Source organism: Lathamus discolor, chromosome 2 (genome assembly GCF_037157495.1).
Source record: "Lathamus discolor isolate bLatDis1 chromosome 2, bLatDis1.hap1, whole genome shotgun sequence".
Lineage (NCBI taxonomy): Eukaryota > Metazoa > Chordata > Aves > Psittaciformes > Psittacidae > Lathamus > Lathamus discolor.
In genome coordinates this window covers 59,795,053-59,821,558 of record NC_088885.1, presented here as the reverse complement: position 1 = coordinate 59,821,558, position 26,506 = coordinate 59,795,053, and the positions used below count along the sequence as shown (strand labels likewise).

At 51.4% G+C, this 26,506-nt stretch overlaps 1 protein-coding gene across 2 annotated transcripts in view; it reads left to right on the top strand.

Annotated features, from left to right (window-relative positions):
* CCM2 (CCM2 scaffold protein) overlaps positions 1-26,506 on the top strand; it is a 33,872-nt gene that overhangs the window by 1,162 nt on the left and 6,204 nt on the right. The window contains exons 1-5 of one of the 2 annotated variants that reach the window (XM_065667009.1): positions 20,056-20,202; positions 23,117-23,290; positions 23,553-23,636; positions 23,841-24,024; positions 25,541-25,677. In XM_065667009.1, the coding sequence (XP_065523081.1) occupies positions 20,191-20,202; positions 23,117-23,290; positions 23,553-23,636; positions 23,841-24,024; positions 25,541-25,677 (591 nt within the window). In that variant the 5' untranslated portion in view covers positions 20,056-20,190. Of the gene's footprint in view, positions 1-20,055; positions 20,203-23,116; positions 23,291-23,552; positions 23,637-23,840; positions 24,025-25,540; positions 25,678-26,506 lie in introns of those variants that run through there. The other variant, XM_065667008.1, reaches the window with a different exon arrangement.

Sequence of the window (26,506 nt, the reverse complement as noted above, 5' to 3'; positions counted from 1 at the left end):
GTTGTCTGGTTTGGGTTCTTATTCTGGAGTTACCACACAAGTTTCTCAGGGCTGCGTCTGGGAAGTTAAACCACACCTGTATGTGGGGTGGAAGGATCAGCAGTGCAGGTGGAAGAGAAATTATTTGTCTGGATGTGTCATAGTCCTGCTTTTAAGAAATCATAAAACTATAGAATCACAGAAAGGCTTGGGTTGGAAGGGACCTTAAAGCCCATCCAGTTCCAACCCCCTGCCGTGGACGTGGATACCTTCTACTAGACCAGGTTCCTCCCCATCCAACCTGTCCTTGAACACTGCCAGGGATGGGGCAGCCACAGCTTCTCTGGGCACCCTGTGCCAGGGCCTCACCACCCTCACAGGGAAGAACTTCTGCCTCAGATCCCATCTCAATCTCCCCTCTCTCAGTTTAAAGCCATTCCCCCTTGTCCTGTCCTTACCTGCCCTTGTCAAAAGCCCCTCTCCAGCTTTCTTGTTGGCCCCTATTAGGCACTGGAAGCAGCTCTAAGGTGTTCACAGATCCTTCTCCAGGCTGAACAAGCCCAGCTCTCAGCCTGTTTCCATAGCAGAGGCGTGCCAACCTCAGAGTTGGATGCAGGACTACAGGAAGAATGCTCACTTCTGGGGCTGCAGGTAATTGTAGAGTAGCTGTAGATTTAAGCAAATACCTGATACTTGTGGTGGGCAGTGTCTGCAGGGCTAGGAGCCGTGCTCACCTAGAATATGCAGGCAAGATGCGGTAACCTTGTACAAGTGGAATCAACTCGTCTCTACTGAGAAATGTTTTCTGCTGCTTGGGGAAAAAATTGTGTGTGGGGGAGGTTGCCTTAGAAAATCATATTTTCCAAGAATATTGCTTGCTTTTGTGTCTGGAGATAGAGTGCTGTTGTGCCAGCTGAAGTAATTTGGGATCTTTGTGCTGCTGTCTGGTATCTCTTAGCATGAGAAGAGGTAGCCAGCTCCTGTGGTTGCAGATCCTCAGGACAGCTGAGGTGGCAGGGACCTGTGGAGATGGCCTAACCCAGCCTCCTGCTGGGAGCAGACTGTGTCTTCTTGGGGTTTGATTATCTCTGAGGATGAAGACTCCATGAACTCTCTGGGTAACCTGTTCTACTAAGATGTTCACCCCACATTAATAAGGTCAGGGGTTGACCTGATGCCCTTTTCCTGGGCCTGCTCCAGCATGTTCTGGTCTCTCATGTACTGGTGGCCCCAGATCTGGGCACTCCAGTCCCCCAGTGCTGTTTCCTTGCTGTGTGATAGGTGATCCCTATGGATAAGGAGGTCACTGTGACCCACAGGAGTGGGGCTGCAGCTGGGGAGCTTGGTGTCACACAGTGGTGGCATCTCTGTGGGCTTATGGAGCTTCTTTGGTGAAAGATTTTCATCACGGAGATGGTTGATTAATCCTTGGAGCATGTGCTATGGATGGGCATGTACAGCTGCTGTGCCACAGCAGTTCCCAGCTGCAGGGAGGAACTCTTCTTCCCATTTTTTTTACAAGCTCTGGGGTCATTCTAGATGGCAGGTACACATCCCTCTGCCAGCAGCAGGCTGAAACAGGGGATCTGAGTTCCTTCAGTGATGCTCTGAAGGGGTAGGAAGGCAGGTTTGGTCAGGTCTAGGGAGAAAATCCCAGCCCTGCTTTGGGGTGAACTCCAGCTTTAGGCAAAGCTTGTGCTCATTAAACTGCAGCCCTGGAAATCATGCCAGGAGCTTGCTCTTGGTGGCTCCCACCAAGGACCTTATCCCAGTCAGAACATGGCAAGGGCGGAAGGGAGCACATCCCAGCCTGCTTTTAGCTGTGGTTGAGAGGTGTCTCTTAAACATGTGAGGAATAAAACACCTGTTCCTCACTAATACTGGGAAGAAGGATGGATTGATTCAGAGTGTGTTGGCTCTAGTTGGGCTGTGTGGCTTTCATGGTGCTTGCCAGTGAAGTCAGCTGGGCTGTGGGAACCTGCTTGAAGCTGGAGAGCAGTTGGTCTCCTGCCTTGAGTGAGGATGGGTGTTCCTGGCATGCTTCTCCCTGGAAGGAGAAGGGGTGAAGGGAGGGTGGAGGCACATTTTAATTGTTTTAAGCTGCCAGTGAGGAGATCTAGATGAGATCTGAGGCAGAACCTCTTCCCTGTGAGGGTGGTGAGGCCCTGGCACAGGTTGCCCAGAGAAGCTGTGGCTGCCCCATCCCTGGCAGTGTTCAAGGCCAGGTTGGATGTGGCTTGGAGGAACCTGGTCTGGTGGAAGGTGTCCCTGCCCATGGCAGGGGGATTTGAACTGGATAAACTTTAATGTCCCATTCAGCCCAAACCTTTCTGTGATTCTATGATTTCTTTGCTACCCTGGTTAATTGCCTGTGGAGAGGATTTTCCTGCTGGCCTCCATTGTGCAGGCTCTTACAACATTTTCAATCCATATGATAGCTGCTAGGCTGCAGCAGGTGATCCACTGCAGAACGCTTCCCTGTCTTTCCTGAAGTAATTCTCTGGGCAGTGTTAGATGCTAGCCTGGAATTTCTTAGTTTTCCCTCACAGGTGTGCCCCAAATCTCTGCTGTTGGCTCAGTTTGCCTCTTCCAGCAGTTGCCGGCTCTTCCTTGTAAAGCTGATCTCAATCTGCAGCACCAAATTCCTTGTGGTTTTTAAATGCTGGTTAATGTAGAGGATGTTGGCCAGTCCAGCAATTCCTTCTTGTGCAGATCATTGGGAAATGTCTGCCAAAACTGTACTTGTTACTCCAGAGTGTTCTTTGCCCGGTGCTGGAGGACTTGGGCCGCAGGGTCATGTTCCGCACTGGGGTGTGCAGAGGGGTATGGAAAGCTGAGAAGCTTCTGGGGAGGGGGAAGTAAATAGCTGAAACTGTGAAACTGAGCTGTTTCTTGAAGCTGGATGGTGCAGGGCAAGTACTCAGCATTAATATAAAAGATATTGAGGGGTTCAGGGATTGACTTCAGTCACAGCTTTGTGGGATTTTCTGCTTGCAGGAGAAGTTGCTTGAGCTTCCTTTGTTATCACAAATATCCAGTTTGTACCAGAATAACTGTTGGGTGTTGACAAACCCCCTTGCCTGTGTTCCTGTCTGAGACTCCATTGCCGTAGGAATGGTTCTTATATGACTTCACTTATTTAGGTCACTTAAACCATAGAATCATATCATAGAATCCCAGAGTAGTTTGTGTTGGAAGGGACCTTAAAGCTCATCCAGTTCCAACCCCCTGCCATGGGCAGGGACACCTTCCACTAGGCAAGGCTGCTCCAAGCCCTGTCCAACCTGGCCTTGAACACTGCCAGGGATGGGGCAGCCACAGCTTTTCTGGGCAACCTGTGCCAGGGCCTCACCACCCTCACAGGCAAGAACTTCTTCCTCAGATCCCATCTCAGTCTCCCCTCTGTCAGCTAGAAGCCATTCCACTTGTCCTGTCAATACATGCGCTTGTAAAAAGGGGCTCCAAAGCTGGACACAGGACTGTGGGGGACTTTCACAAGAGCACATGGGGGCGAATTCTCTCCCTCAACCTGCTGGTCACGCTTCTGGAGATGCAGCCCAGGACATGGTTGGTTTCTGGGCTGCAAGCGCACAGTGCTGGGTTATGGTGAGCTTCTCGTTGACCAACACCCCCAAGTCCCCCTCCTCAGGGCTTCTCTCAGTCCAGTCTCCCCCAGCCTGTAGTTGTACTGATGTAACTAACACACTGTGTATTGTTTAGCTTGATTTTTAGGCTAGTGCACCCTGCACTGAGTTGGTTGTGAGCTCAGGGCTGTACTTCCAGCTGATCCAAGCCATGTGACACTCATTCCAGTATGCTGCCTGTCACCTCCTGCTCTCTTCTGTCTCACACCTCGATGCAGCAGCCCTGACCTGATCCCCAGCCATTTTGGGATGAGTATACTTATCAGTTGGGCTGTGATTCCCTGTAATAAAGCTTCAGTTACTGCCTCCTGGCGTGGTGGCTGCTTGGTCACTTCATGCTTTGCTTTGATGCTGTGATGCAGAGGGTGTGATGAGAGACTTTTAGCCTCTTTCTCTGAGCTCTGTGCCTGTGCAGAAGTCCCAGCTGTAACCTGAAAACCTGCTTCCAGGATAACTGCAGAGTTCGGAGTCCTAGGAGGAGTGTGCAATGAGCACTGTCACCTGCTCTGCTCCTGGTGGTCCGCTTGTCCCTAGCCTCGTGTGACTTGCGGTGAAAATGCAGCAGAAGCTGTCCAGGCATCTGCTTGAGTGAGCAGGGTTGGTGCCCTGTCCCAGTGGTTGGGAACCTGTGGAGGGGAGGGGAAATGGCTTCAGTCCTTGAAGGGCTTGGCAAGGGTAAGCCTGGCTGCCCTCATCCATTGCCCTGGTGCAGCTGGGCATGCAGGCATTGCCATCGGGGTGTCAGGGATAAGTTGGCATGCAGCAGACTGCTGCCTCATGCAGCATGGGGCCTGTGTGGTGGGTGCCTCCTGTTTGTAAAACAGGAGCCCAGCTTCTGAGCTCTCCTCATGGACAGACTTAGCTTTATGTGTTTGCTGATTAAGGTAAGGTGGTTTGAAATACAGCGGGGATCCAGCTGTAAGATTCTCTTACCAAGCCTCTAACCCCCCAGGGCTCCTGTACTGGTGACAGATGGTTAGGAATTGCTGATTGAAGTGCTGCCCGTTTTGGTCTCTGCTTTCCCAAGTCACCAGCCACTTTGGCTGCCACAAAGCTGGCTGAGCTCAGCCAGAGCACTCTTATGAGGTTATTCTTGGCTCTCCTGCGTGGAGGGTGTTCTCTGGTCCTCCTTTATAGCTGGAACATCACTTGCTGTGCACCTGAGCTGATGTTTTCAGATAACAGACTCTTCTGAAATGGCTGATATAAGATATCTCTGCTGCACTGTGTTGTGTGAGCCCCATGTGTAGGTGAGAACAACCAAACATCCGGATACAGTGCTCTGAAATCCCTTGGGATTCTGCTTCTTATCCCGTTAAACTTTAACAGTTCCGCTTGCAAGCCCCAGTGCTCTTCCAGACAAAGCTTGGGAAAACTCCCAAGTGCAACTCAGCATTTCCCTAATCACACTTAAACATGTCTGTCTGTGCTGAGCAGCTTGACAAGGAGTAAATCTGGTGTTCCTGCTCCCTCTGAAGGGATGGCCTCTGGGTTGGGAAATGGGCTTTTAGCTTCAAGATCTGTCTCATCATACAAGGCTTTGTGAAGAAGCCAGCCACCTGCTAGACTGAGTTTTAGCAGCTCTCTCCTTTGAAGTGCCAGTTCTTGGCTTGCTTTGGGGCTTGGTGGGACAATCCTGTCCTTGCTGGCTTTGGTCCAGTTAACAGTGTGCAGGGAGTTGCTCTCTTTCTATTCTTCATGCTTCCTCCTGCCTCTGGAGGAAGCCAAAACTGCCTTATGGAGTAGGAGGAGCAGAAGCTGAATGGAGGTGGGATCACATATGGGGTAGGCTTGAAGTCCAAAGAGGGGGAAATGTGGGATAAAAGCTGGGGGAAAGGGGAAGGGCAGGAGAGATGCCCCTCTGCTGTGCTGGCCTCAACCATGGCAGGTCTTATGCCCCATGCTGGGTGGTGGCATCTTGTTGCTGCTGAACCTTGGCTGCTTGGTGGGAAGGTTTGGATGGTTCTGGTGGACCTTGTGGTGACACACAGCTTGTGGCAAGGAACAATTTTAAAAGCTATTTAAAAAAATTAAGCTTAATTATTGTTCTCAAATTATGGCTACAAAGAAGGTGGAAACTTCCTATTTACAAGGAGTCGCATGGAGAAGAAGAATGATGGCATGTGTTACTCCTGGGGAGATTTTGATTGGACACAAGAGGAGAATTTTTCACCATGAGAGCTATCAGCTACTGGAATAATCTCACCAGGGAAGTGGTGACTCCCCAGTGCTGGACATGTGAGTTAGCTGGACAGGGTGCTGGGCTATCTAGTCTAGGTCGTGTGTTGCCTAGAAAGTTGGACCAGATGATCCTTGAGTACCTTCCAACCTGGGATTGTAGGATTCTATGAACTGTGGCATGGGACATCCCCAGCAGCACCTCTCCTGCTCTAAGGTATATACCTCCTGGCAGAAGGACTGAGAGTGGCCATTGGTGGGCATGGAGCTGCAGGTATGGGTCAGTTTGGAGTGCACTTTGCATGGTGCTTACTCTGAGGGTCCAAGTGCTGCAGGAGGGCTTCATGGCAGTGCTGTCCTTAGGATGCTGCTTGTATCCGGATAACTTTGGGACTCTGGTGGTACATGGGATCATCCCTTGTGTATGATAGTTGTGTGGCTGTGATAGTATACTGTGGTTCCAGGCCTTGGGGGTGGAGCAGGGAGGAAATGGGCCTGAAATCATAGAATCCCAGAGTAGTTTGTGTTGGAAGGGACCTTAAAGCTCATCCAGTTCCATCCCCCTGCCACAGGCAGGGACACCTTCTACTAGGTGAGGTTGCTCCAAGCCCCATCCAACCTGGCCTTGAACACTGCCAGGGATGGGGTAGCCACAGCTTCTCTGGGCAACCTGTGCCAGGGCCTCACCGCCCTCACATGGAAGAACTTCTGCCTCAGATCTCATCTCAGTCTCCCCTCTGTCAGGTTAAAGCCATTCCCCCTTGTCCTATCCCTACTTGCCCTTGTCAAAAGCCCCTCTCCAGCTTTCTTGTTGGCCCCTTTAGGCACTGGAAGCTGCTCTAAGTTCTCCCTGGAGCCTTCTCTTCTCCAGGCTGAACAAGCCCAGCTCTCTCAGCCTGTCTCTGTAGCAGAGGTGCTCTCTAGTCTTCAGAGCATCTTTGTTGCTTCCTCTGGACTTGCTCTAACAGCTCCATGCCCTTCTGTTGGGGCCCCAGAGCTGGATGCAGGACTGCAGGGGTGGGGTATGTCTGTCTGAGTGGGTTATGGGGGAGAATACCTTCCCTCCGGTCCCCAAAATAGGGATCCTGGAAACTTAAGAGGCCCCTTGAGACCTGGTGCTTGACCCTGAATGCAGGATGCTTAGTGTTTTTGTGACTGAGGGCAGTGACCTGCTGTGAAGAGGCTGCTGGGAGTGGTAGCTCTGCTCTCCTCCACCCTGGCTCCTGCCCTGTCCTTGGCACTGGTTCTGGAGCTCATCTTCTGCCCACCCAGCTTCCCGCACTCCCTGGGCTGTGCTGTCATAAGAGCAGGACAGCCCTTTCCTCTGGCAGGCAGCCACTAGATCAGAGGGTCTGCTGGCAGGGCTGTGGTCTGCCTTGAGATAGAGGAGGCTGTCCCTGAAACAAGTGAGGGCTGCCAGCAGGCATCGGTGTGATGCCTGGGAACAGGGATATATTCCCAGTTTGCTTCCCTGCTCAGATAGTGGTTGTACCAAACCAGTGCCATGTCTGTAGCTGACTTTTGAGGTTCACAGGCTGCTCCCGTACCAGGCTCCCACCCTGTCTTATGGCAGGTTCTCTGTGGCATGGTGCTTGCAGCTGTATGGCTCCTTCATCTGTGAGCTGATCCCACTCTGGATAGCATTGCTTCCTGCATCTCGGACTGGGACAGGCAAAGAGCTGGTCACCTCTGTCAGCATTATAAATACATCCACCACACTGACTTCCAGGTGGCTGCTGCTTGTTCAGGCTGAGGAAGGCTCCTCCTGGCCTCTGGTTACCCCCATTTCAAGCACCTTCCTGGTTTTCCCAGTGTTCCTCTGTCCCTGTGGGATGGGTGCATCAGAGCTTGATATCAGGAGGGTAATTCCAACAAACATGCTGTCTTCCTGGGTGGAAGCAGGAAAGAGTCTGAAGGTAGTGAGGTGGGAAGTATGCTGCCTGCCTCCTTCTGGGTACCACCTGGGTTCCGCTTCTGCCTGGCTGCTTGGCTGCAGGCAAACCTGAAGTGTTCTTTTTGGCAAGGGCAGGTAGGGACAGGACAAGGGGAATGGCTTTAAACTGTCAGAGGGGAGACTGAGATGGGATCTGAGGCAGAAGTTCTTCCCTGTGAGGGTGGTGAGGCCCTGGCACAGGTTACCCAGAGAAACTGGGGCTGCCCCATCCCTGGCAGTGTTCAAGGCCAGGTTGGATGGGGCATGGAGCAACCTGGTCTAGTGGAAGGTGTCCCTGCCTGTGGCAGGGGGTTGGAACTGGATGGGCTTTAAAATCCCTTCCAACTCAAACCATTCTGGGATTCTATGATCCTAACTGTTCCTGCCTCAGCAGCATCTCCCAGCTCATTCTCCCTTTTCCTCCAGATTTGTGTGTCCTCCCTTGTGTCAGCTGGCACCAGGATGTGAGCAGCAACTGTGACTGGAAGCGAGTTCCCTGGGCTGTGAGGCACTGTGGAGGACAAAGCTCTGCTTCAGAGTCACAGTGTGTCCTGATTTCCAGCCATAGGGAATACCTTCCAGCTGGCTGAGACTGGTGTAATCAGGTGCTTTGCCTTGGCTGCTCTGGCTTCCCACAGCTCCTGGGGTATGTTTGGTTTGTATTTGCTTTCACCTGCAAGGATGTGCAGAAATACTAGCCCAAATAGAGTGCCAGGGTGATGGTGAGGTGTCTTCCCTTAGACTTGGGGGTACAGCTCTTCCAGAAGCCCTGCTTGATGCTCACATGGAGCTTGAACACGTTGGTCTTCTTGTGGGTGCTTGTGGAAGCAGAGGGAAAGCATCCTTGCTGCTGCTGCTTGCTGTCAAGGTGTCTCCACCCCTATTACTTTCCACCTCAATGCATATCCTGGTTGAGTCTCCTCTGGGTTTTGAGCCTGGAGCAGCGTGAGGGAGTTGGGCTGGTGGGAAGGGCATTGCTGGGGTCATCTCTGTGGGGAGCTCATCCAGGGCAAGAAGTGGCCATGGCACCATGCAAGGGGGCACTTACTGGGGGTTGAGTCTTCACAACCATGGAAGCTAATGGTCCCATGTAGGATCACAGCATCACAGAATCACAGAATCCCAAGGGTTGGAAGGCACCTCAAAAGATCATCTAGTCCAACCCCCCTGCAAGAGCAGGGTAACCTACAGTACATCACACAGGAACTTGTCCAGGCGGGCCTTGAATATCTCCAGTGTAGGAGACTCCACAACCCCCCTGAGAAACCCTTTTCCAGTGCTCTGTCACTCTTACAGTAAAGAAGTTCTTCCTGATGTTAACGTGGAACTTCCTATGCTCAAGTTTGCACCCATTGCCCCTTGTCTTCAGTATCTTCAGCTTTTGGTAACCTTCACTGTACCCCAGACTGCTGCTTTGCTGCAGAGGCCAGCATGGGGAAGGACAGATTTCTGCAGCTTAATGCAACACAGATATTTTGCTGGGCTCGTGTCCTTGTGTCCAAATAGTTTTGCTGTTGTGGGTTTTGCTCGGTACAGAATAACTCTACCATGTAATTGGGTAAATACTTGCTTTGCTGTTTGGTTAGAGAATGGCAGACAAAGCTAAAGCTTCCCCAGACTGCATTGCTCAAGCAGAATGCTGGCTGAAGTGATAATACCAGCTTGAAGAAGTGTAACTTGCACTCTGCGAAGCTTCCCATGATGGAAGCTGTGACCCCACACAAGTCTGGTTCTAGCCCCAGATAAAAGCGTGAGGGATTCCTGGTCCTGCAGCCCTCGTTTAAGCCTCTGCCTCCCTCTTTTGGGTGTAACATCCAGAAAGCAGGTAATGTTTTCTTTTTCAGAGGGGCAGCCTGTTTCTGTGCTGGTGAGAGGCTGAAGTCATGCAGGAGTAGTGCTCTGAGACAAGACTCTGTTTAGTCCAGAGACTCTCTGAACGTGAGCAGTTTCCATGTTTACCATCTGCTGCCTTGTTGCATGGGGGGTTACTAGCCCAGCTGTGCTGGTAGATATGAAGCTTTGCCCTGTGGGGTGTTTCAGTCAGAGGCTCATCTTCATGGACCCATGGCACACAGCAGAGCCCAGTTCTCCAAGCATATTGTAGAATCGCATTGGGTTGAAAGGGACCTTGTGAGGTTGCTCCAAGCCCCATCCAACCTGGCCTTGAACACTGCCAGGGATGGGGCAGCCACAGCTTCTCTGGGCACCCTGTGCCAGGGCCTCACCACCCTCACAGGGAAGAACTTCGTCCTCAGATCTCACCTCAGTCTCCCCTCTGTCAGTTTAAAGCCATTCCCCCTTGTCCTGTCCCTACCTGCCCTTGTCAAAAGCCCCTCTCCAGCTTTCTTGTTGGCCCCTTTAGGCACTGGAAGCTGCTCTGAGGTCCCCCCTGGAGCCTTCTCTTCTCCAGGCTGAATGTGCCCAGCTCTCTCAGCCTGTCTCCATAGCAGAAGTGCTTCAGCCCTCAGTTCATTAGGTTTCGGATGACTTTGTTCTGTTTCTCTTCTTTCCAAAGAAGCTTCATGATTTTTCACCTCCAAGTCTGAGAACGTTACCTGATTGCTGTGTGTTTGCATGCTGTGGCATGCCTGCGTCTGGAGGGATACCTGCAGCGGGGAATGAGCTTCCAAGTGAGGAGGTAGAGCTCAGTAAGCAGCTTGGCACAGGAAGCTCTGAGGAGAGAGGTGATGACAGGCCAGTGGCATCACAAGATATGCTGCAGCCATGGTCTGTACAGCTTGGCAGATCCCCTCTGAGAGTCTGGCAGAGCTTTAGAACCTTTTGGTGGGGTGAGCCAGGCATCGGCTTTAAAGCAGGAGACTTGGATGAGGGAGAAGCTGGAGGGTGGTCTAGTTGCACAACTTGTGTTTCTATTTCTCATGTGAGATGGAAGGAGAGTCAGACTCTACACTTAGCTTTAGACACAGCTGATTTCTCCAGGCTGAAGTGGTGGGCTGCCCTTTCCTTCCTTCCTGCCCAGGAATTGGGAGACCTGGTGCCTATGGGACCAGCCCAAACTCAGGTGAGGGACTTCACAGGGACCGTGGGGAGTCTGACATACGGATTTCCAACTTATTTAACATTTCTGATCTCAAACTACAGCTGGTTCCTGCTTTAATTTTGCCGTACTTTTAAGACACTCAAGATTTTGTCAGAGGCAAGGTAGGACAACCAAAACTCACTGCATCAGCTCTGTTGGTGTTTCCAAGGGAAGGTAAAGCCAGTGGAGAGCAGCACTGGCCATCGTGGTGTCACTGCCTTCTGGTGCCTTAAGGGCAGGTAAAAGCAGAACTAGGGGCTGAAATAAATGGCATAATTATGCTCTGTAGCATAAGGGGAGCTCATGTGCTTTCCTTTTGTTCTGGGTGGCTGAAGTGGGCAAAAAGTGAGGTCTGGAAACCTTCCAGGTTGGAGGTAGCTGCTGTCACGGGTGGCTCAGCCTCTGTGCTTACGGGGCAGGGAGCACTGTCAATAAATAAAACTAACTCTGAAATAAATTAACGTCAGGAAAGCAGTGAAAGGATTTATGGAAACCAAGAGAACTGCCAAGCTGAAACCAGAGCACAAAGGTCAGAGCCTGACTGACCCGCCAGTGCGTAATGAGAGCTCAGACTTCCTCCTCTGTGTTTGAATTCCTCTGGGCAGGAATACCAATGGTAAAAGGATTCCTAAATCACTGGTTTTGTCCAAGTCTTGGCATAATGTTAAGTAAATAAATACTCTCAAGAAATTGACTCCTAACAGAGGAAATGTCAGGAGCCAGCCTGAGCGGTGGTGAAATTCCAGGCTTCGGACACTGCCCATGGCAAGTGTCTTACATGTGTGCCTGAGGCCGGCAAGCCTGAACCGTCGGCATCCTTTGAGGCAAGGTATTGCCTCACCTCGGCTGGAGACAGCCACTTGATCCTGCTCCTCCAGAGGGGAACTGCAGCGGATGCAGTTGAAGGGAGTTTTCAGGTCTGTGCCAGCTGTGGCTGAGTCAGGCCAAGGCTCTGGTTTCTCACCTGCACCTCCCTGCTTCCCACCTGCCAGCCTGCGTGGGTCCTTCCTGAGCCTGCCAAGCTTAATTTCAGCATGAAAAACTCCCAAGTTTTGCTCCATGCTGGCTTGTTTTGCCTCCAAACTCCACTCTGGCAGCTATATGTGCTGCTGTATCATAGGGGGAGGCTCTGGAGTAGGGTGGGCTGGGGCAGCACCCCCTTGCCTTGTCACCTATCCTTTGGAAATATACAATCATGTCCCTGAGAGCTGTTGTCTTATTTCCCTTGTGTACCTTCTGCCTGCTTCATTTCAAAACAGCTTTGGGAGTTGGTGCTGGCAGCACTTTCTGTGTCTGTACTTGGAGGATGGCTAAACCCATGTGCTGAGACTGCACCAGATCCCAGCCAGCTGAGGATGTAGGGAATATATGGTAAGTCCAGATCTTGAAAAGAGAGAGGAGAGACTTCTTGAAGCATTTCTGCAAATTTAATTTGACTTGTATAAGATTGTGCTTGTCTTTTTCCTAATCTAGTGGCTTTAATACCATTCAGAAGAGATACTTAGAAGCAGCGTTTCCATAAAGTCCTTCAAATTCTTTGCTTAGTCTTGCCAAACCTGTGTGCATCTGCGGACTTGGTCACCAGCTTCTCCTTGTCTCCCCAGGTACCTGTTTATGTTTACCTCGCTAGAAGCCAGCTATACCACACCCTTCTTGTGTCCATGCACTAGGAGTTTGCCAAGCAGGCTCTTCTTAACCAAAGCAAGTACACTAAGCTGTAAAAAACAACTTCAACAGTGCACTTTGTGCTGCTGGATGTGGACACTGGGTTGAGTGAATGTCTGGGCTTCACTGCTTTTGTTTTGTAACCTTGTTAGGTTAGTAAAATCAAGTGATTTCTTGATTAAAAGCAGGAAATGGCCACCTTTCCTGGTTTAATTTGAGGTGTGAAGTCTCCTTTGAGAGCAGCTTGCACATGAGGCAGGAAATATGGAAAAGCTCCAGAGCCCGGCTGAGCTAACATGGTGGTGGCAAGATGCTGCCTTAGTGACCTACCATCCCATATAGGGTTTTTTGGTTTTTTTTCTTTACTGCTGGAAATGAATGATGTTTCCACCCAAAGCAGATGAGCTCTCTGCCTTGTGTAGGTCCAGCCAGCCTGGCTCTGAAAGACTTTATTCTGAAAGACTACAGCTGGAGTCACCCTTGAAGATGGAACATTGCTGGATTTAGAGGAGCAGTTGCCTCAGGGAGCTGAATGTCACCTTGGGAAGTGTTCCTTGCAGGGTTCGCCTGGGACTGGTGCTTTATGATGACACGGAAACCAGAGACAACATGTCTTCAGCTGGCTTTTTTCATAGAAAACACCAGTGAAGAGGTCTTTGTGCACAGGGGGAGACTGAGTTTGGGAGGAGACAGTTTTAGCGTGTCTTAAATAGCTCGGGAGGTCATCCCTGAGCTGTGGGACACAAAGCCAAGTCACCCACAGAGCTCTTCTCTTCTCTTGCATGTTGTAAATCACATGTGACCTTGAACACCACAAGCTGCACAGTGAGACAGTATAAACCACCTCTCCTCTAAGGACTCCTGAAGGACCTGGTGCCACTTTACATCCCTGGTTTTTGTGGGAAGGGTCCTTCTGTGTCCCCAGTACACTCCATGTCCTGAGAAGGAAAGAAAAGCTTCAAGGTGCATAAGCTGCACACATGCATTCTCAGTGTAGGGATTTTGGCTCCTTTGACCAGTGGAAATGAATAGCAGCACATCCCGGAGAACACACTAAAACAACCCAGACCTTGTTTCTTACTGCCAGAAACATCCCAGATCCCTTATTTGACAGTCTAGACAAAAACCTGCTGGGGAGTTTATGTCTACACTGAGTCAATGCAAAGGGTGTTTCCTTGTGAAAGCATCCTCCCAGCAGACAGCCATAAACTATGTAATTGCATCTCTGGGTGTTTCACCTTTCCTCTTTCAGTATGCAGAGAATAGGGATAATCTCCTGAAAAATGAAGTTCAAGTGACTGTGCTGGAGGACAAGCCTCCAGCTGGGGCCCAGCGGTACTTAAACATTCCCATGGCTGCTCTTCCTCTTCTCCTTTCCTTTCTGTTTCCTTGTCTCTTCATGGCATGCATGATCTCATGTGAAGAACACCAGTAAGCCAGAACCTCACCTTGCCTGTGACTGCCTGAGGTAGTGTCTGTTTGCCAGTGCCCTGCTGCCTGGTCTCCCTGTGGTGCCCATCCACCTCCTGGACCCAGAGTATTGAACCTTTCTGTGTGGGTGGCCTTCCACGTCCACTTCCAAGGCTTGAAGAGGCAGCTGGGCTGGGAAGTGTGGTCTTCCTGCAGCTGGCAGGGTCCTGGGAAGTCCACATAAACAACCTACAGGATCTGTCAGCATCAGTCAGTGCTTTGGAACAACCACCCCTCTGAGACCATGCTTGTCACACCACTTCCTGCTGTTCCCAGGACCTGGACTGGCACAGCTGAGGGAGGCACTGAAATGGTGGGAGAGACCTCCTGGAGCTGGTTGTGATGTTGGAAAACCGTTGGATGCTGTGGGGATGGACAAATGACAGCCATTTCCTTAGGGATTTGTTTGTGGGAAGCTCCATCTTCAGTGTGACTCTAGAAGCTGGGCTTAAGGAAAAAACACTGGGGGTTTAGTTTTGGATAGAAAAAAACCTTAGGGATGTGAAATAAATGTTTAAACTTAACGAGAAGGTGAGTGTTCAAAATCTTTTAGTCCTGATGCCTTGGATAGAAACATTTGGGGAAAATCGGGGATCATAGAATCATACAATCACAGATTGGTTTAGGTTAGAAGGGACCTTAAAGCTTATCCAGTTCCAACCCCCTGCCACAGGCAGGGACACCTTCCACTAGACCAGGCTGCTCCAAGCCCTGTCCAACCTGGCCTTGAACACTGCCAGGGATGGGGCAGCCACAGCTTCTCTGGGCACCCTGTGCCAGGGCCTCACCACCCTCACAGGGAAGAGCTTCTGCCTCAGATCTCATCTCAATCTCCCCTCTGTCAGCTGGGCTTAAATTCTATCCAGTCCTGCAGAGGTGGATTCATGGAATTAGGAAGTGAGGCAGCCAGAGATCAGATCAAGCCCATGAGCTGCTATTAGTACCGCTTTCAGAGGTGTGCTGCTCCTAGAGGAGGGTTTAGCCGGTGGCTGTGTTGATGCTTTTGCCTCTCATTCTCAGCCCAGAGGCTGTGTCAGGGCTGCCTCTGGCCTCTTCCAGATGCATCAGCTCAGCGTGGCTCAGCTGTGCATCCAGGGATGAAAGCTGTGGGTGGAGGCCCGAGCCAGGCCTTAGGAATCTCTCCAGCAGGAGGAACAAGGCTCTGCTAAAAATAGCTGGGGAAAATTCCTTTCCTCTTGCCTTAGAGGAAAAGCCTGTCAGGGAGGCTGGAGCCTGGCTTAGCTGGCAGGGCGGTCCCAGATGTGAAAACACAGAGCTGAGCCTTGCTTTGGAAGTGGGCTTTGTGCAGCCATTGCCTTTCATCTCGAGCTGCTGCCCTCTTTGTGTTTTTGAAGCGGGACTTGGGCGCCAGGCTCACTGTTTTTAGGAAGAGTCTGTTTTTACATCACTTACATTTGATGATGTGTTTGGTTGAGGAGTGGCTTTGAAATCAAATACAGTGATGTCAAATCTGGGTGAAATAGGGATTTTTTTTATTGTTTCACTCCGATGCCACTGGGGTCAGCTCTGTGTCAGCCTGCAGGGAGATGGGGAGCAGCAAGAGGTACCAGGGACAGCAGGACCAGCCCACGAAGATGAAGCCAGGTCATGTGGAGCCACGTGAGGACCTGGAGATTGTCCCACCAGAAGGCTGCTGGGCAGGGTGGTAGGATCTAGAGGCTCTCTGAGCAGCCAGAGTGATCTCAGAGAACTGTCTGCTGACTGGGTTGGAGGAAAGCTGTCAAGGGTAGAAAGGGGACCCATGAGAAGCTCACCATGACACAGCAGTGTGTGCTTGGGCCCAGAAGCCAACCATGTCCTGGGCTGCATCACCAGCAGCAGGACCAGCAGGTCGAGGGAGGGGATTCTACCCCTCTGCTCTGCTCTGGTGAGACCCCACCTGCAGTCCTGCTCTGGGCAACAGCATAAGAAGGATGTGAAGCTGTTAGAGTGAGTCCAGAGGAGGCCATAAAGATGCTCTGAGGGCTGGAGCACCTCTGCTATGGAGACGGGCTGAGAGAGCTGGGCTTGTTCAGCCTGGAGAAGATGGTCTTCAGCATAGATCCCACATGGACCTTTGAGGGGGTTCTCCATGGCTCCTGTTGCTGAGCTCTTGATGTATTTTTCCCTTGCAGTGGTGGGGTCTGAATGGTGCATTTGTGGGATCTGGGTTAGTGGAGACCATCCCATCTTACCAGAGGCTGTTTTCCTACCACATATCAGCACTAAATGATGTTCCTCAATGAAACTACTTCTGAAGTTAAATGTGGAGAGGGTCCTGCTCCTTAGCGCTGAATCAGCCGCCCATCCCTGCTCAGAAACCTGGGCTGCCCGCACTGGGCTGGGTGCCACTGCTGGTCAGACAACTGCAAATCTGCTTGGCTTTGCCGTGTGCATTGCTGAGCTGCTTGTGGAACGTGAGTTTTGGCTTGTGCTCAGCTGCTTGGGCTGTAGACAGCAGTCAAAGGCAGCTCAGTCCTCTTCATACCAAGGGCAGGAGCTAACTCCTTGACCATCCCCTTGCAAGTTCAGAGATGAAACTGGCTTCTTTGGGGATGAGCTTTAGTATTGATCAAGTCAAAACAAACCTAATTACAGGGACAGGATGATCTGGAAAAGGTCACATCTACCTGAATGCCCTAGCTGCCCCTGGTACTTGTTTGATGCCTCCTGCCTAGTTCTGGTCCAGGACCAGAGAAGGTCGTGGTGAGCATCAGTAAACAACATGTCATAGAATCACAGAGTGGTTTGGGTTGAAAGGGACCTTACAGCTCATCCAGTTCCAACCTCCTGCCACAGGCAGGGACACCTTCCGCTAGACCAGGTTGCTCCAAGCCCTGTCCAACCTGGCCTTGAACACTGCCAGGGATGGGGCAGCCACAGCTTCTCTGGGCACCCTGTGCCAGGGCCTCACCATCCTCACAGGGAAGAACTTCTTCCCCAGATCCCATCTCAATCTCCCCTCTGTCAGCTTAAATCCATTCCCCCTTGTCCTGTCCCTGCCTGCCCTTGTCAAAAGCCCCTCTCCAGCTTTCTTGTTGGCTCCTTAAGGCACTGGAAGCTGCTCTGAGATCTTTCTCTTAGAGCCGCTTTCTCTTCTCCAGGCTGAACAACTCTCGGTCTCCCCCTTCAGGTGTTAGTGTTGCAGTGCTTCTCTGTGGCACAAAGAAAGATAAATAAGCTCTTCTTCTGGCAGGGCTGTGCACTTGCAGCGTTACTTTGAGGATACAGAGTACATACTCATTGCGTGTCTGGCTTTCCCAGGTCATAATCCACCTGTGCTCTCGTTGCCCTTGGCTTATGGAGCACGGTGGCTGGTGCTGGGGAGCCTATTCTACACCCACAAAGCCATGTTTCTGTGGCATCACCATGCTGGAGTCTGGTTGGAATTTATTTCTGACCTGCCACATCTTCTCTAAACAAGCTGAATGCGGTTTATTTCTTGCTTGGTTTCACATTTTGTTATGACAGGCATCTCCTGTGACTTCTTGTCCTGCCACACATGCCCTGTGGTCTGTTCTTTATTTCCTTGTGTTTGCCACTGACAGTGAGCTCACACAGGGCCCCTCTGGGCTTATTATTTCACACAGTGCTGTATCACGTGCTCCCTTTGTGCAGATACTCCCTCCACTGAAGCCTTCACGTCACTGGTAAGCTTAAGATTGGCTTTGTGATCTGCTCCCAAACATAGCCCAGTCCTGAAGTGCTGCTGGCAGCTCTCTAGGAGAGTTCTGCCTTCATCCAAAGCGAGCGTGCTGTACATCCCTTTAGGAGCAGGATAACTGGATTTGGGATGCAGGCTGTCCTGGGGATGCATTGCCAGCCAGCAGCAGCACTGAGTGGCTGTTTAGAGCTCTGGCTCCCTTAATCTCCATGCAGACATGCTAGGGGAGAATTAGCCTTACAAATTTGAGATAATCCACTCGAGGGGATTAAGAAGCTGTTTCTGCCGCTAATGAGAGGGATGCACTTTCACTTTTGTGTTCAGCTCAAAGGCTTGAATGTATTTAAAGGGACCATGCAAGGCTTCAGTGGTTTCTTGATGGATGCAAGAGGCCAGGCTCTGAATGAAAGCAGGAAATTGAAACTGCCGGTGCTCCAGCTGGAGCAGTGGTGATCTAAATGAAGTTTAAATCCTCCCTTTTCCCAGAAACACCTCTCTTGGGATGTCCAAAGCCCAGTGGGAGCTGGGGCCAGGACGCATGGCTGAGTGCGCAGGCCCAGCAAGCCACCAGCTTGGCGGCAGTTGGTCCCTGGCACTCACCAGTACCATGTGCCCTGGGCCTAGGTGGGTTCTGGGGGGACACTGGTGGGGCATGTTCCATTCTGGTTCCTCTCCAGTGTCTCTCATTCAAACCTATGTGACTTTTGTCAAGGATACATAGGGATAGGACAAAGGGGAATGGCTTTAAACTGACAGAGGGGAGGTTGAGATGAGATCTGAGGATGAAGTTCTTCCCTGTGAGGGTGGTGAGGCCTTGGCACAGGTTGCCCAGAGAAGCTGTGGCTGCCCCATCCCTGGCAGTGTTCAAGGCCAGGTTGGATGTGGCTTGGAGCAACCTTGCCTAGTGGAAGGTGGCCCTGCCCATGGCAGGAGGTTGGAACTGGATGAGCTGTAAGGTCCCTTTCAACCCAAACCATTCTGTGATTCTGTGGATTAGCCACAGAAATGCCTCCTTAAATGGATGAAATGACCTTTTCCCTCCTGAATTTCGGAGGCATTGGTAGCAGGAGGTCCTGAGAATTGACTGTGTTTCCCTAAGGAGTGACCATGTTTCCCATCCTCTGCCAGGAGCATGAAATGCTGAGTCCTGGCTGACGCAAGGTGTTCGTGTAACCCCTTCCCTGCTGCTTCGCCTCATTTCAAGATGCTTTTATATGCTTTCGAGAAGCAAGCCATGTGGGAATGAGCTCCTGGCATCTCTTGCCTGTGCTGCCGATGCCCAGCCAGTTCCCTGGCACAGGGATGAACCCGTCCTTTCCAGACAAGCTCTGCTCCCCATCCTAACGACTTTTACACGGCTGCCCAAGCTGTTCTGCTGCATATGTGTCTGGACCAGAGAGAAGTGCAGGCAGGTGGGCTGGAAAGTTGTGTTCAGAGATTGATATTGTGGGCAAGGAGGAGTTGGAGGAGAAAACAAGCTCATTATATGCGTTTTAAGGAGAAATGAGATCCTTCTTTACCCAACTCTACTGATTAGGCAGCGTGCTGGAGAGGTTCACTTGCACTCCAGGATGGGAAGAACCTGCAAGGTGCAACCACCAGTGGGTTGCAGCCTGTCAGGTCTTCGGGTGCCACTTCTCCAACTGACCTCCTTTTTGTCTCTGCTCAACACACAGATTTCATCAGGGAAATCACTGCCTTCACCTGTTTAATTTGATTCTCTGCTTGTGAAATGAGCAGCTTGTTTTCATTAATCCTCTGGGCCTGATTCGGGCTCACGTTGGAGCCCTGCAAGGCTTTCTTGAACACTTTGCGCACTCCTGAAGGGCCTCCTGGGAGGCCTTGGCTCAGGCAGGAAAGTCTTAACCTCATTTCCAAGCTTTGCTTTTCAAATGTGAATCTTAAGGACTAGAAATACAGAACCTGAAAAAGGTTCACAGCCCTTGGTCTCAGTAGATCACAGAATCACAGAGTGGTTTGGGTTGGAAGGGACCTTGAAGCTCACCCAGTTCCAACCCCCTGTCATAGACAGGGACACCTTCCACTAGAGCAGGTTGCTCCAAGCCCTGTCCAACCTGGCCTTGAGCACTGCCAAGGATGAGGCAGGCACAGCTTCTCTTGGAGAACAAAACAGCTCCAAAACTCAGGGGAAGAACCAGGGTTAAAAACTCCTGTGGGCTGGGGATATTTCCATCCTGGGTGTAAGTCCAGGCTGTAGTGACAAAGGCCAAAGGATGCTGAGGAGTTCCAGGAGGTTCAGGGGTGTAGGAGGCAGGCCGATGTGTCTGGGAGCCAGCAACATGATCGAGCTTTCTGAAATGGGCTTCAGCACCTGACTTTGCCTTGCGCCTGGCCTTGTTGCTGTCAGACCTTGCTAGTTCTTAACCAGCAACTTGATTTTGTCGCTGTTGCTGCGTGTAACAGAAGGAAGCTGTGGTTATTGCACTTCCTGGCCGCGAGCCGGGTTTGCCTGCCCTTCAGCACGGGCCGCAAGCTTGGGAAGCCCCTGAGACAAGGATAGCAGCTTCTCTCACCCCTCGGAGGTCCTTCCAGTGAAACCACCAGAGGCTCTGCTCCAGCACTGTTTGGTTCTGTTCCCCGTTAGGTGGGTACTTCAATGGAGAACGAGGTAGGTGCTGGTTTTATGTTGGCTCCCAGAAATGCAGAAGCTGCTGTTCCACGTTGCGTCATGCGGGGTAACGCCTTGGGCTTTGGTTTGGGCTTTGGTCTCAGGGGGCGTGGGATGGTCCTGTCGCAGCATCCTCCCAGCACTGCAGGGGCTGCCTGCATCCTCGAGGGAAAAGCAAGTTTCTTCTGGTTTGCTCCATATGGACTGGGACAGATCCAGCAGCCTTGGCATGGAGAGGTGAACTGAGCTGGAGCTGCCAGATCCTGGCTGGTGGAGGGGGAGGTGTTTTGGGGCCATTGTGGCACAATCCTGACCTTGGCAGCAGATTTCTGCTTCTCTGCTGTCGATTTCTACGGTATGCTGGTGGAATGAGATGTTTATGTACCAGCAGACAAGGTTTGGGTTTGGATACTGTTGTAGGTGGAGAGGCAGAGCCCCCCATGCACCAGTCTTGGCAAAAAGAGCTGTTGTGTTCAGGATTTTCTTCTTTCTGGGGATAGGAATGGTCCCAGCCCCTCAACAGGATGCCTTCCCTAGAAGCTGGGGTGCTTGGTGGTCTTGGTCCTGCTGCTGTGAAGGCAGAGCTGTTTCACAAGGCCAACATTGTGTAGCTTTGTTTTCTGTCCCTTCTGTCCTACAAACTCTCTATTTTTATCTCCCTGGTCCAAGGGACATTTTTCAGGGCCGCACTGTCCCCGATGTCCTTGTGGTGCCTGGCTCACTCTGGGAGCTGGTAAATACTATTCAGCCAGGAGCTTTTCCATCCCACTTTCCCATCCTTTTACAACGGTTTCAAATTCTTTTGGTTTGGCTTTAATCTGTCTTGTTCCTGTAGATAGAATCATAGAATCAGAGTGGTTTGGGTTGGAAAGGACCTTAAAACTCATCCAGTTCCAGCTTAGCTTTCTGGGCTGCAAGCGCACACTGCTGGGTCATGGACCAACACCCCCAAGTCCTTCTCCTCAGGGCTGCTCTCCTCAATCCAGCCTCCCCCAGCCTGCGTTTGTGCTTGGGATTGCCCTGACCCATGTGCAGGACCTTGCACGTGGCCTTGTTGAACTTCATGAGGTTGGCCCTGTCCCACCTCTGCAGCCTGTCCAGATCCCTCTGGATCCCATCCCTTCCCTCCAGTTTGGTGACTGCACCACACAGCTCAGCATTGTCAGCAAATTTGCTGAGGGTGCTCGACCCCACTGTCCATGTCACTGACAAAGCTGTTGAACAGTGCCGGTCCCAACCCCGACCCATGCTTGTCCACACTGAGAAAAGCAACGGGAGAGGCTGAAGCTGCCTGATGGGAGCAGATCCCACGCGTGCACCTGAGCATGGTCCTTAGTTGCTGTGCAGGGAGTGGGTGACGTGGTGATGGTGTTCCCCTGCCAATTATAACGTGCTGTGGCAAGGCTCGAGCGGTTTAGGTGACAGGTCTGCAGCAGTTCTTCTTGACGATGGTTTCTAAGGCGAAGTCCTGCAGTGGATGGTGGCAAGTTGAATTTGTTGGAGGGTGCTGTTCTTTAAGGTTGCAGAGCACTCCATGTTTGCCTGAGCAGAAGCACTTGGTTTATATTTAATTAGTTTGCCTTGGGACCATCTTTTCTGCCTGGGCAGAATCAGGGAAGTCAAGATGTGGTTGCCCTGAGGAGTGGGATGCAGAAAGCATCAGTGCCCTGGGATGGGGCAGCCAGAGCCAAGCATGCATGGGCATCCACTGAGGAGCTTGGGAGCTCTGCCTTTCCCCTTCAGTCCATGCAGTGGCCATTTCACACTGCTGGGAATCCCAAGCCCTGGATCTGCCCACTTCAAAGCATCCGTTGGAGATGGTAAACTGAATTGGAGATATCCGTGCACACTCCCAGTCGTTCAGCCATGGGGCGGGCTGGTGAGGAACTCGGTAGGGATCTAACACGGGTTGGTGACGGGCCCTGAGCGTGCAGCATTCCTGGGCTGTCTGCCCCATGCCAAGGTGGAAGGACGGTGGCAATGCTCCCTCTATAGCTGGGAGCTCATGTGTGTATGCTGCTGCCAGCTGGACTCGTGTTGGCTCGCATGTTTTTCCAAACCCAGCACTCAGTGCTTCGGGAACAGCCAGCAGCTGGTTTTCCCAGGGAAGGCCATCTCCTGTGTCATGTACTCACGTTTGTGGGTCTCCTCAGAGACCTCAGACAAGTTTTCAGCGTTTCTGCCTTTTCCTTTCACAATCCTTCATCAGGTTGCTTGCTGCAAATGCTTGGGTGAAAGATAAAATGGCTGTGGAGCTAGGAGGAAGCATGTGGCCATGGCTTGCTGACTCTTACCACTGCTCATCTGAGTAGCTATTTGTATTTGTTTTTCACTGAAAGGTTGGGCATCCTGACTTTAGGGCAAAAACATCCCATTTTGGTAGCAGGCACTTGTGTTCTCATGACATGTCCCAGGAAAAGAGTTTTCAGTGGACGATCCTGCACTTGTGTAGTAGTCATAGCTCTAAATCCAGACTTTCTGTTCAGTGGTTAAGGCTGCTCAAACCAGGCTGTGAGTGCAGATTTACAGGCTGGAGGAGCACTGGGCAGTGAGTGCTGGTGGTTTTATAGAATCCCAAACTGGTTTGGGTTGGAAGGGACCTTAAAGCTCATCCAGTTCCAACCCTCTGCCGTGGGCAGGGACACCTTCCACCAGACCAGGTTGCTCCAAGCCCCATCCAATCTGGCCTTGAGCACTGCCAGGGATGGGGCAGCCACAGCTTCTCTGGGCAACCTGTGCCAAGGCCTCAAGAACTGCTTCCTCAGATCTAATCTCAGTCTCCCCTCTGTCAGTTGAAAGCCATTCCCTCTTGTCCTATCCCTACCTGCCCTTGTAGTTTCATCCCATTTCTCTGCAGAAACTCCCTTTCTTGCCCTTAACCCCAAGGCCCCGGTGTTTCTCTTTCTCTCCTCAGCCTGGAATAGTGTCTCCTTTCAAACGAGTCTTCCTGAAGGGTGAAAAAGGGCGAGATAAAAAAGCCCAGGAGAAGGTTACGGAGAGGCGGCCTCTGCATACGGTGGTGGTGTCCCTGCCTGACCGCGTCGAACCAGATGTGCTGCTGAATGACTACATCGAGAAAGAAGTGAAGGTAACATCTGCCTGGCTGGGACTTAAATACATATATATATATCTATGTAGACTATATATATAACTATATATAGTTATATATACGGACTATATATAACTAGAGCATTATGGTGGCTTCAAGGCATAACAGATCTCCATATATAGCATGGCCTTTGGCCACCACCCCTTTGCTCTGTGCTGATGGTGTCTTGCAGTAGCTGGTGTGTTTGGGGCTGTTCTCTGTGTATTTGTACTGTGGTAATGGTTTGGTTCTTCTTTCCCAGTATTTAGGTCAACTCACATCCATCCCAGGATACCTGAATCCCTCCAGCCGCACAGAAATCCTGCATCTGATTGATAATGCGAAGGTGAGCACTTAGCATGTTGAGTGACCTACTCTGTGTCACCTCTCCGTGCAGCATAGAATAAGAATAGACTGTGTAGCTGCCTTCAGGCTGGGTCTTGGTCTAATTGGTGTCCTTCATCCTGGCATTACAAACGGGAGGGAAGCTCATTACCAGCCCATCACCAAAGAGGAAACATTTGAGCAAATCAGTGTAAATGTTTTGTAGAGAGCACACCAGCTCCCAGGGCAGCTGACCCAAGAACATGATGCTGTCATCAGCCTCTCTGCCTACAACATCAAGCTGGTGTGGAGGGATGGAGAAGATCTCATCCTCAGGGTCCCCATCCATGACATCGCATCTGTTTCCTACATCCGAGATGACTCCTCTCACTTGGTTGTGCTGAAAACAGGTAGGTTGTGGCCAGCACAAGCCATGGCCTCATATTTTGGGGCTGCTGTGTTTTGGGGTTGTAAGCCACAGTCCCACAACAGCCAGAGTTGTGCTCATGGAGGACGGCAGCCAGCCTGACAAGAAGCAGGACAAAGGTTATGTTGGATGAGAACAGTCCAAGGTGCCTTTCACAGAATCACAGAGTGGTTTGGGTTGGAAGGGACCTTAAAGTTCATACAGTTCCAAACCCCTGCCATGGACAGGGATACCTTCTGCTAGACCAGGTTGCTCCAAGCTTCATGCAGCCTGGCCTTGGAACACTGCCAGGGATGGGGCAGCCGCAGCTTCTCTGGGCAACCTGTGCCAAGGCCTCACCACCCTCACAGGGAAGAACTTCTGCCTCAGATCTCATCTAAATCTCCCCCCCTTTTAGTTTAAAGCCATTCCCCCTTGTCCTGTCCCCACCTGCCCTTGTCAAAAGCCGCTCTCCAGCTTTCTTGTCAGCCCCTTTAGGCACTGGAAGCTGCTCTAAGGTCCCCCTGGAGCCTTCTCTTCTCCAGGCTGAACAAGCCCAGCTCTCTCAGCCTGTCTCCATAGCAGAGGTGCTCCAGGCCTCAGAGCATCTTCATGGTCTCCTCTGGACTCACTCCAACAGCTCCACGTCCCTCTTATGTTGGAGGCCCCAGAGCTGGACACAGATCTGCAAGGCGGAGGTCTCACCAGAGCAGAGTAGAGGGGGAAGTATCCCCTCCCTCGACCTGCTAGTCACGCTGCTGGTGATGCAGCCCAGAGCACGGTTGGTTTCTGGGCTGCAAGCACACACTCATTGACCAGCCTCCCCAGGACCTTCTCCTCAGGGCTGCTCTCAATCCAGTCTCCCCCAGCCTGAATTTGTGCCTGGAACTTGTCCTGCTCTTCACAACCCTTGGGCTGTTGCTGGGAGGATTTTGTCACCATCTTGGTTATCTAAATGCCTGTGGTCAGTAACAGGGGTGGTATCACCTCTGCCACCCCTCACCTTTTTTAATACCCGGGGATTGCCTCCAGTCTGTTCCTGGCAACCCTGTTGTCACACCCACGTGGTTTTGGGCTCGAGCATCTGGAGAACGCTGAGCTACTTAAAAGATGTAATGACAGTGACTTGGTGGATTATAAACCCTGTGACAGCAAAGGACAGTCCATACAATAAATGAGTAAGTGACTTAGAAAGCTGTAATTCTGCTGCTGGGTTTCTGAGGCTGGCTAAGCCATGGAATTGAAGCTGGTGGCTTACAGAGTTGTCGAGAAATGGCTTTAAATTAAAGGCTTTGCATTAAAGACTTTGGCCCTGTGCAGTGTTCAGGTGCAGATCCTGAGCTTCTGGGAGCTCTGCCCTCCATGGTGCTTTCTCCTGCCCATGGGATCCTCTGTACTCCTGCTCTGGGGGCTTTACTCTCCCCACAGGCATCCTGTTCACAGTCCAGGTTGCCATGTGGGGACTCATCCTTGTTCTTTCCCTGCCTTGAGGTTTCCATCATGACTTCTCCCTTTCTCAGCTCAGGACCCTGGGATCTCCCCAAGCCAGAGTCTCTGTGCCGAGAGCTCCAAAGCACTTACTTCGGGCTCGCTGTCTGAGAGCGGGGTGGTTCCTGTTGAAGCGTGTTGTTTGGTGGTCCTGGCTACGGAGAACAAAGTAAGACTCAAGACACTCCATTAAAACTGCCCCACATTGGGGTTGCTTCCAGAGTCACTCTCAGATTGTGATCACACTGGGACTGGGATAGGGGGAGGTTTTCTGGCTCTTAGACTGGGGTGGCCACAACTTCTCAGGTGGATGGTGGAAAGCCATCAGCTGCAGGGTGGCCTCATCCTGCTCTCACCAAGTATCCCCTCTGTTACATGACCAGGTACTTACCTGGCCATACATTGTGTGATACACATAGGCCCAGTTGTAAGACTGTGGGGTGGGCTTTACTGGCACACAGGGTGCTACCTGGAGGAGAAAACCTGGTCCGTGCCCCAGACCTGATTTGGCTATAAAAGGATTGGAAGATGATTTTCCCTTGGTGGGAGTGCCTGCTGCACCAGGCTTTCACCAGCAGCAGCAAATCGGTGAAGGCGACTGAATCCTCCCACAATATTTTGCTAAGCAGGGCATTTTCCTGCTGCTGACCTGGAAATTTGTTTCATCTGGTGTCTGAATCCAGAAATTCTGATCTCAATCTGTGTGTTCTTGCTTCAATAGCAAGAACCTTTTGCCTTCAGAGTGGAGCTTTGCCCACCTTGTTTTCCGCTCTGATGGTCTCTGAGGTGCCTGCACCTGTTTGGGATGTAGGTTATGTAGCCAAAATTCTAGGGAGCTGTACTAAGTGGTTGGACAGAATGTCAGCATGAAATCTGGGTGTTACTAGCTGTGGGTTGATGACAGAGAATCCCATGTCCTATCACTTGGGTCTGGGTGGTTGAAGAGGGCTGGGATGCTTCTCTGGAGGGATGGTAGATCTCTAAGGGTTTGTCTCCTC